At 45.3% G+C, this 10,473-nt stretch overlaps 1 protein-coding gene across 1 annotated transcript; it reads left to right on the forward strand.

Annotated features, from left to right (window-relative positions):
* The first annotated feature begins 1,808 nt into the window (after nt 1-1,808).
* Nucleotides 1,809-9,674, forward strand: LOC146019446 (retinal homeobox protein Rx3-like). The gene is made up of 3 exons (XM_083151984.1): nt 1,809-2,101; nt 6,072-6,229; nt 8,811-9,674. Exons 1-3 carry the CDS (start codon nt 1,903-1,905, stop codon nt 9,177-9,179), a joined length of 726 nt encoding a protein of 241 aa, XP_083008110.1. The 5' UTR covers nt 1,809-1,902; the 3' UTR covers nt 9,180-9,674.
* Nucleotides 9,675-10,473: the final 799 nt, after the last annotated feature.

Here is a 10,473-nt window from a genome sequence, read left to right on the forward strand (position 1 = left end):
CAAAGTATTTCTGATAGAAAAGCTCCAGGGCGAGAAGTAACATCGCTAAACCCTCATTGTTGTATGTATATATATATATATATATATATATATATATATATATGGTACTTGTTTCCTAGCACGGCCACAATCGCGGCCATCCGGGGTAATTTTTAGTGGCCTGCGACGCGACCGACGCGATGCCCCCCGATTTTTCCATTGAAAACAGTGAAAAATCGGGTCGGTCGCGTCGTGTGCACCTAAAAATGCTTAAATGGTCCAGACGCGATGCCCACGATTTCCCCATAGGGAACAATGTTAAATGCCTCAATTTACCCGCGATGACCACGATTTCCCATAGGAAACAATGTTAAATGGATCAATTTACCCAAATCAGCATAGGGAAGAATGGTAAATGGGCCAGAAACCCCCAAAAAAACCACAGACCAGTGGAATGTCCCCCCAAAAGTAGTTGACGCCACCCCGCCATCAACGTGAACCCGAAGCGTGGCGAGGGGCGGCGGTACGCGTCCTCCGACCTTTTCATGCCCTACTATCCACGTCGGCGTGGAGTTGAGAATAGAATAGTGTGGCGAGCGCAGCGAGCCACCGAGCCCGAAGCGTGGCGAGCGCAGCGGATACCTTCACAGGTAAACGCGTCCCTTCGCGGGCTTCCCAGGTGTCCGCGTCGCCATGGACACCTGGGAAGCCCGCGAGAGGACGCGTATAACTGTGAAGGTATCCGCGTCCCCTCGCGGGGCTCGCTGCGCTCGCCACGCTTCGGGCTCGGTGGCTCGCTGCGCTCGCCACACTATTTTATTCTCAACTCCATGCCGACGTAAATAGTAGGGCATGAAAAGGTCGGAGGACGCGTACCGCCGCCCCTCGCTGCCCTCGCCACGCTTCGGGTTCACGTTGATCGCGGGGTGGCGTATAGTACTTTTGGGGGGACATTTTTATGTTCAGGGGTGTTTTTGGCCCATTTACCATTGTTCCCTATGATAATTTGGGTAAATTGAGCCATTTCACATTGTTTCCTATGGGAAATCGTGGTCATCGCGGGTAAATTGAGCCATTTAACATTGTTCTCTATGGGGAAATCGCGGGCATCGCGTCTGGCCCATCGCACCCGATTTTTTTAGCGGCCGCGATGGCCCCGAATTTACCCCCGATGACCGCGATTATGATCGTTGTGGCCGTGCTAGGAAACAAGTACCATATATATATATATATATATATATATATATATATATATATATATATATATATATATATATATATATATATATATATACGGACGGTGTACATTGGGCAACACGGGTGGTGTAGTGGTTAGCATTACTGCCTCACAGCGCTGAGGTCATGGGTTCGATTTCCACCATGGCTCTAACTGCGTGGAGTTTGTATATTCTCCCCGTACTTGCGTGGGTTTACTCCGGGTACTCCGGTTTCCTCCCACAATCCAAAAATATACAGGTAGTTTAATTGGCTTCCAACAAAATTAACCCTAGAATGTCTGTGTGCGCGTGTTTATGTGGTAGGGAATATAGATTGTAAGCTCCACTGGGGCAGGGACAGATGTGAATGTTCAAATATTCTCTGTAAAGCGCTGCGGAATATGTGTGCGCTATATCAGAAACTATTAATAAATAAATAAAATAAACATTGCATCAGTGCGTATTGATATGTGTCCATATTCAGTGGACCATCATTGCTGTTTTCTTTCAGCGTACCATCTCTACAAGTAGTAAATAAATAGCAGTAACTATACTAACACACTTGGATGCATATTTATTGTCCCTTTTCTTCCAAATCCGGATTTCGTTTCCTAATATGGAGTTGCCGTTTCTCACTGTGTTACTGTCATAGTTCTTATCTGTATATCTAATAAGTAAATCGTCTTCTTTCTTCTTAGATTTTAACATGTTTGATGCAGTCCATGCCGTAATGCCTCGGCCACTGGCTACCCACGTTTATGGCCAAGTCTTGCCTACCACATTCTCCAGCATCTTCTTCCCATCCCCCATTTTTGGATTTCAGCTACTCCAGCCTTTCAACCGCTCCGGTACCCACAAGGATGCTACACTGTGCTCCCATCAGGCACTGCCCTGTCATCTACCAGGTAGTCCTATGTCTAATACAGCTCAGCCAAAATACGGAGGTCAAAAAATTTGATTTTTTTTTTTTGTCAAGGAAAGTTAAATAACTGCAAGTCTGCTACCTGGTGCGGCCTTTTGTGATTTATAAGTTTGTTTAGCTGGGTGTCCTCCTTTAAGGTTTTATAGGCTTTACCATTACTTGTGAGAATACAGACTATTATTGCAGAAGGCATTGGTGACAATATGGAAGACTTCACGGTCAGAAATTCACAAGGCACAACTTTCCCCACCTTTGTCTCTGTTACTCATTATGGGACTGATTCTATTTTGGTAGCAAGTCAAGTAGGGACAGTAACTTTGTATCTGGAACAAACCATGCTGCAATTCAGTTGGTAAAAACATTTATTTAGTATTTTTGCATGCAGGGTAAACATTGGCTGCTTTTGTGTGTAACCTGCAAATTCTGGACAGCTTCATACTGTATATGAAGTGCAACTTAACCCAGTCCAAAATTTTTATGGATGGTTTATATTGAATGTTGAACGATGTTAATGTTCTTATTTTAAAGTGGCTCACCGCTGGATCTGCTTAAGGCTGTTGAGCCTGACTAAATCTCTCTGCACATTTTACATCTGCCCCACCTGCAATGCAATGTGGTTTTCACATGAAATAAAACATACTTCCTGACTGGCTGGGTGTAGAGGGAGGGGGTAGTCCACCCAGTACCAGGGCCACCGAGAGGGGGGGGAGCAGGTAATAATTACTCAGGCCCGGGATTGCTGGAGGGGCCCTGCAGAGGCCCTAGTCCGACCCAGCCGCGCCCAGTACTACTAGTGGCATGGCATAGGTGGGCAGTGTGAAAAGCATGATGGCATGACCACGTCACTATATAATTCAGAGAACCGCCATTGTAATATGGGTATGTGGCTACAATGATGTGATTCAGCTCCCACTTCACTTTAAATATGAGTGGCAGAAGGACACAGTACAGCTCCAAGTGACTTCAAAGCTTTTCTGGGCTCTCTTCCAGGAGCCCCCCTTGGCTTTCAGGAGCCACTCAGCCATGCCGGGAGTGTAAGCAAGTTTATATAACGTTAAGCCCCTACACCAGCGTTTTTCAACCACTGTGCAGTGGCATACCAGTGTGTCCTAAACGGTTTTCAAGTGTGCCACCAGATCTGGAGATGTCCACACCAGTTTACAGCCAACACCACCAGTTCATCTGTTATTCACCAGTCTCCTGTTTTCATGTGCATTCCGATGTATTTTATTTTTTGTTACATGGGTGTGGTTTTCTTTTTCATAAAGGGACCAATGGGTTTGTTTTTTCCCTGTGGGGGCCAATGTGTTTTTCCCTGTGGGGTCTGATGGCGTGCCTTGGCTATTTTAAAATCTTGTTTGGTGTGCTACGAGTTGAAAAGGGTTGTAAAATCACTGCTCTACATCCTAGCCAATTGGCAGCACTGGATATCGTTCAATGACTTCACCAGTGTACAATATTGCTCAGAAGGGCCCTTTGTTTGGTGTGTGTGGGGCTTTACTTGTTCTTTTTTGCTTTGCTTACAACTCAGATTCAATCTCTTTAAATGGGACTTTGCAGGGAAAATAAGCCAGTTTACATTATGCCTATAAATGTTTAGGAATAGCAAATTGCCTTCAGTTTCTAAAGGATCGTAAAGCTGCACCATCACCATAATACTTCTTATATGACTGTGCCAGCCTTCTTCTAGCCAGATCTGCAGTGGGCCGCTTCATGCAGCAGTGTTTGCTGGGGCTCGTGCATTTTTTCTCACAGACCCAAAAGTAAAAACAAAAAACAGAGAACAAAAACTGGTGCCATGTAGCATGGGGTTTGATACGAAATCCCGGTGTTCAAAATCCCGACACCAGAAACCCGACCGCCACGCAGCGTGCCCGGTGCCTCGCTACGCTCGGCACACTAATTTATTCTCCCTCTATGGGTGTCGTGGACGCCGGGATTATAACTGCATCCCTGAAGCATGCTTCTACCCCTTTTACACCCAAATCTTGGATCCGCCCCGGTATTTGGAACACGGTTCCATGCAAGGTCGGATCCGGGATTTGCATTGTTTACACTGCAGTGTAAACGGGGGACGGCGCTTGGAGATTACATCATCTCCAAGCATTGGAACTGCCTATAACCCTGCCGGGACCGCCAGTCGTGGCGCTGGGGGCAAGCCCAGTACCAAGGTAAGCTGCTGGGCTGCCCCCAACCCCCATGCATCCCCCCAGCCCCCATCCAAGAGGTGAATGGATGATGCACACAGGTATCCATTCACCTCCTCCCTGCCTATGCTGTTGTCTGCACAGTACAGCAGACAGCAGTGGAGTCTGTGTGCGTCCCCCATCCAACCTCCATACTGACCGCAGGATGCTGCGGTCCGGAGGTTGGGCTTCCCCCCATTGCTGTAAACGGGAGCCGGTCGGTTGACCCGGCGTACCCGTTTACACTGCCCTCTACCCAAGTCCTGCCCGTGTTCTACCCTAGTCAGGACCTTGGTAGAGGTCCCGTGTAAAGGGACATCGGTTAACCCTTTTTACACTGCGGCTGACCCGGGTCCACGAGGGAAAGACCCGGGTTTTTGCGGCGGTGTAAAAGTGGTATAACTGAGGGAAGAGGGGCCTTGTTAGTACAAATATTTTCCTATTTAGAAGTGCGACCTTAGTATGATTCCTGAGGTAAAAACATCTGCATTCTCCATCTGCAAAGATGAGTTTGCAAAATGCTGGGACCACAAACCGCAAAACAAGTGGGTGTTTGTATAAGGATGTCTTCCAGGTTTTGTAATCTGTACTACATACCGTAACCATGAATTACTAACTGTCTTAATGGCAATTTTCCTCCAGGCAAAGTAACACTGTTTTCTATTTTATTTTTATTCGTATTTTCCCATATATCCCTCCTATATTCAGGGATATAGATATTTTTCATAAATAATAAAAAAAAAAACTTCACATAAATCAAGTATTTCAATCTCCATGTGACTTTTTACTGCCCATCTGTGTGCAGACAATATTATTGTCATTAAATATTTATTGTGAGAATTGTTTAACATTAAAATGAATAGTTACATCTGTAGGGTGTCATCTATGAGCGCGTTTTCAGGAGAAACATTGTTTCATGCATTATGAATGCTGAGACACTGACAAAAGGCCAAATCTCGATTGGTTCATTAATTGTATATATATCTCTAGTGTCTGTGTGCAGGGATGGCCATCGGTGCAGTCGCCATCGATGGTGATTCTGCAACCAGCCATCAATAGTTGTAAACTATCTGATGGATAACCATTGATAGTTTTAGCTATCGAAGGTCATCCATTATATTTGACTAAATGGCCCATGGGCCAATCAGAATGTGTGGGCGGGACTTCTGGGTGTTGGGGGCGGAGCTATGCTCAGTGTCCCGGCACCTTGGAAAAAATCAGGAAACATTGGTTCTCCCTTTGCCATCGATGTAGGTAAACCATCTGGTTCTCCCACATCGATGGAAAAAGTATTCAACACCGGCCATAAACCATCGATGATTTCAGATGGTCGATGGCCATCCCTATCTATGTGTCACCGAAACACTACATCTGTTGGCAGCAAGTTAGCTACCTTACTAGCTTTCAAGGCGTTTGCTTCGAGCGTGCTTACTAGTACGTGTGTGTGTGTATATATATATATACTGTATATATATATGTTTTTTGGGGGGTCTTAATTCCTAAGTGGCAGTTAAAGAGTTAAAACTTTTTTTTTTTATCTACCAAACATTTCTTTCCACATCATTATAAATCCTATTGTAGCCGCAGGCAAAATGGCTCCCGTTTAGACATTGTAATCCTCTCCTACAGTGACCAGGTCAAAGGTGCATTAAACAAGGAAACTATTGATGTAATGCCTGAAGAGAGGACTTTCTTTCATTATGTCTTAATCATGTCTGCCCCGCGAGAAGCTTAATCTTCAGCCCTGCTTGTGTTTCCACCCATTAGACAGATGCCACCGTCCGAAGCAGCGCAGATCTCGAGCTAATTACACTAGTTGGCAGCTTGAAGAACTGGAGAAAGTGTTCCAGGCCAGTCACTACCCGGACATCTTTATGAGGGAAGCGTTGTCACTCAGGCTGGACCTGTTAGAGACACGAGTGCAGGTGAGGCTCAGGTGTAAGGGATAGTGGAGCCGTCTGCTTAGAAATCTGTCAACAGACTGCCACCCACTTACACAGAGATTTAACAAACTTTCTAAAGTGGAGAAGTTGCCATACCAACCAATCAGCTATCCTTTATCTGATTGGTTGATATTGGCAACGTCTCCAATTTACAAGTTTTTTTTTTTAGAAGATCCAGGTACAAATCCAGATGTACATATTTTTGTACATACAAATACAGTCAGTGGTCGAAGTGGGGGTATGGAAAAGCAAAGAATGTTGTTCAGAAGAGGGGACGTGGCCATGTAAAAGGGGGTGTGGTCACACAAAGCTAAAGGAGAGGCTTCATCACAATAGGGGTGTGGCCATGAATGCCGCATACCATAATACCTGATGCACATGATGCTACACACCGTAATGCCCATTACACATGAAGCCACATACCATAATGCCCATTACAGATAACGCAACACACTGTAATGCCCATTACACATTAAACCGCACTCCGGAATGCCCATTATACATGATGCCAGACACCGCAATGCCCATTAGAGATTATGGCACACATTATGATGCCCATTACATATTATGCCACTTACCCACATGCTCATTGCTAGGAGTTTATTTCACAATGCCCGGGACTTCATGCTTGATGTCAGGGGCTGCATGCCTGATGCCAAGAGGGTTCCATTCTTGTTACCACTGGGATTACATGCTCGTTGCCAATTGGGTTTATGCTCACAGTGACAGCCGCTACAGTGACTGTAGCTGCTGGCACCCGGTGATAGGGATAGGGTGGGGAGATGACAGGCTGGGCTGGGGATCAGGGTGCATAATATGCCCTGATGTACAGTACCTGCCTGCAGGTAGAACATCCATTAATGCCTCTGCAGATGATCCGACTGCCCTACCCCCTCCCCAGCAGCACCAGGCCTCCGTCCACCCCATGCTAACAGCAGCTGGAGCCTCTTATCAGGTGTTCCACGACCATTCACTGCAGCAATGCCCTACACGGTGATAGGGAAAGGTGGGGAGATGACAGGCTGGGCCCGGGGGTCAGGGTGCATAATATGCCCTGATGTACAGTACCTGCCTGCAGGTAAAACATCCACTAATGCCTCTGCAGATGATCCGACTGCCCTGCCCCCTCCCCAGCAGCACTAGGCCTCCGTATACCCCATGCTAACAGCAGCTGGAGCCTCTTATCAAGTGTTCCATGACCATTCACTGCAGCAAAAAGAGGACTGAGTAGATGCTGACACATGGTGATAAGGAAAGGTGGGGAGATGACAGGCTGGGCCGGGGGTCATGGTGCATTGTGCCCTCTGCTGTCATTTATTTTTAATGTACACTCTGTCACGGCCGCCAGCCCACCCACCCACCCACAGAGAGAATGGCAGTGAGGTAACAGCTAGCAGAGAGCGGTGAACTGCCCATGCCCGGCTCAGCTTCAGAACGCGTCACGGCTATTTGCAATCTCGCGCCAGATTGCGAGACCACTGAGTTGGCTGATGATTCTTCTTGCGCTAGATTTCATATAGCCGCGACCTGCTCTGAAGACAGCCGGGCACAGTCAGTTCGCCGCGCCCTGCCGGCTGTCACCTCGCTGCAATTCTCTTGGTGGGTGGGTGGCCGCGACAGAGTTTAAATAAATGACAGCGGGGAGCACAATGCACCATGACCCCCGGACCAGCCTGTCATTTCCCGACTTTTCCCTATCACCAGGTGCCAGCAGCTACACAGTTTACATCTCTGCTGCAGGGAGGGGAGAAAAAAAGTTCAGTGCCGGTATGTCATACCGTTGTATACCGGCCCGCTTCGGGCACTGAATGCAGTGTACATATTTTTGCTTATACAACCCATGATGCAATGTGAGGTGAACAATTTGAGGATAGGGATTATTTGCTCTCCAAGGAAACAATACCATTGATGAAATGTAATAGGGTGAGATATTTGGTAAGAAATCTCCATATTTTTTTAAAGTTGCAATCATATACACTGCAAAACCAGTGTGATTTGGAACTGTAAATGATTGCCGCTTTAAAAAAACTGGAGATTTCTTACCAAATCTTTCACTTTCTGAATCTCTCATCCTATTACATTTCAACCAATATGATCAAAGAATTACTCCAACTGGAACTTAAAATTTAGTGAGAAATGTATAAAAGCTAAGAGAGAGACAAAATACCAACCATTTGCCCCTAACTATAATTTTTCAAAAACACCCTTTAAACTGACATAAACTGGTTATTACTTTAGGGCAGATTTGATATAGGGTGCTACTGCCAAGCCGCTCCTAACTGCCATGTGAATGAAAAATGACAAAAGGCGATTGGCAGGGGCACCATATATGAGTGATAACAAGAATATCACTCATTGTTAAATCTGCCCTTTATCCTCCTCCAATCTCTTCATTTTGGGCGGGGTGATAACTATGTTGAGGTAAAATGCCTAAAGAGTCCGACCCACCTGTAGTAGAGTGTTCTCTTGAGTCCCACAAATGTTGTTCCCACAAGTTGTACTGTCAATGTTTGTTTGTTAATATAAATAATAAGACTATGAAAGTCTTAATTTTCATCCCCAGGTTTGGTTTCAGAATCGGCGAGCAAAGATGAGAAGGCAAATGAAGATGCAGGATTACCAGGTCAAATCTCCAGAAAAGAGTGGGCCAAACTGTAAAGTGGTTGACAGATCAAGAGCAATCCCGTTAGAGTCTTTAAAACTCCTGAAAACCAAAGCACCGGACACCAGGAGCCAGTTGAAAAGATCTTTCAAAGCAGAGGGCAAAGGGTCCAGAAGTTCCTGCGGTATCGCTGCATTACGGGCAAAAGCACGAGAACATGAGGCTGGCATTCACAGCTTGGTGGTCCCAAGGGAGAGCCCCCAGGCGTTGTCCTTACATCCAAAATCAACAGCATCAGTTCCAGGGCAACAAACCGGACCCTCCCCCTAGAGGCATCTCAGATCTAAAACTCACTGCATAAGTAGCAACCCAAACAGGCATGGCTTTAGACATGGCTATGACTTCAAAACAATTATATTAAACAAAATGTTTGATGGTCACAGTAGGATGATTCATCCTTCTTGAAAAATACTGTATATTCTACATGCCTTGTTATTAAATAATGCGGCAGTGGATCCAGCATCTGGAGCAATGTACAGCGCAGAAAAGGCAATGTATGGTATTTTGTTTGAAGTTAAGGCTATTGCATTGATCTAAACTCCGTCACATGATCTAAAAGGTATGCTTGTCAGCCAGTCCCTAAACACTGTCTGATGTTACCCTGGGACCGCCATCCACATAACACAATACATAGCGCCTTTACAGTCCCCACATGGGGAATTAATGTAATATATTTTGTAAATAAATGATTATTGCTTCTATAGAAAACAACCACACCTAGATGGATTTGCTCCAATGTGTAAATCGGGCACATCCAAACTGTGGCCCTCCCGCTGTGAAGCTACACATCCCAGCATGCCTTGCCATAGTTTTAACATTCCCTAATAGCAAAACTGTGGCAAGGCATGATGGGACTTGTAGTTTTACAACAGCTGGAAGGCCATAGTTTGGACATGCCTGGTGTAAAGTATTCACTTGCAATTGGGAAGGTTGTTTATACTAGAGATGTGCAGGCTCTGATTTACTCTGATTTCAAAGCAGGATCTTATTGGCTATCCAAAATCACATGACAGTTGTTGACATCCTGCTTTGAAATCAGAGTAAATCAGAACCTGCACATCTCTAGTTTATACCAACTGTAGGGTCAAAAATTCTTATAGGCCTGATCCAGGAGAACCATGATATTCACATTCTTTACATTCTCGATTTAAATCTCTACAAATAATACCAGACTCTTGTATAATACAATATACTGAGGACTTAACCTGACTACAGGACTGTTTTATGGTGTCAATATCCACTCCCTGCTGGTTCTAGGAGGGGGTTTATATTAGACCAATATTTTTTTTACAATTGTGCTGAATAAAGCGTTGAGATTGCGGATGTCTTGGTCGGACAGGATGGTCCCCGCGTGGCCTGACTTATGAACTACCCAGTTCACTCTGTACAGCAAAGTCTCTTAATGTTGATCTATTGTTCAATAAATTGTATTGCTGTGTAATAAGTGTTCTATCTTTACATGAAGCATTGTCATCATTCTGCATGAATGTTTTAGCCTGGGGTAATAAGCCTCTGTTTTTCGGATACTATGTCATTTATCAGTCAGAGAAGAGCGCAGTGTGGT

Source organism: Crinia signifera, chromosome 7 (genome assembly GCF_055691185.1).
Source record: "Crinia signifera chromosome 7, ASM5569118v1, whole genome shotgun sequence".
Classification (NCBI taxonomy): domain Eukaryota; kingdom Metazoa; phylum Chordata; class Amphibia; order Anura; family Myobatrachidae; genus Crinia; species Crinia signifera.

Excerpts from the sequence above, each read along its gene's own strand:
- LOC146019446 (XM_083151984.1), top strand. The coding sequence starts at position 1,903 with ATGTTTGATGCAGTCCATGCCGTAATGCCTCGGCCACTGGCTACCCAC. Across the intron at positions 2,102-6,071 it reads ACTGCCCTGTCATCTACCAG|ACAGATGCCACCGTCCGAAG; the intron begins GTAGTCCTATGT and ends TCCACCCATTAG. Across the intron at positions 6,230-8,810 it reads TGTTAGAGACACGAGTGCAG|GTTTGGTTTCAGAATCGGCG; the intron begins GTGAGGCTCAGG and ends TTTCATCCCCAG.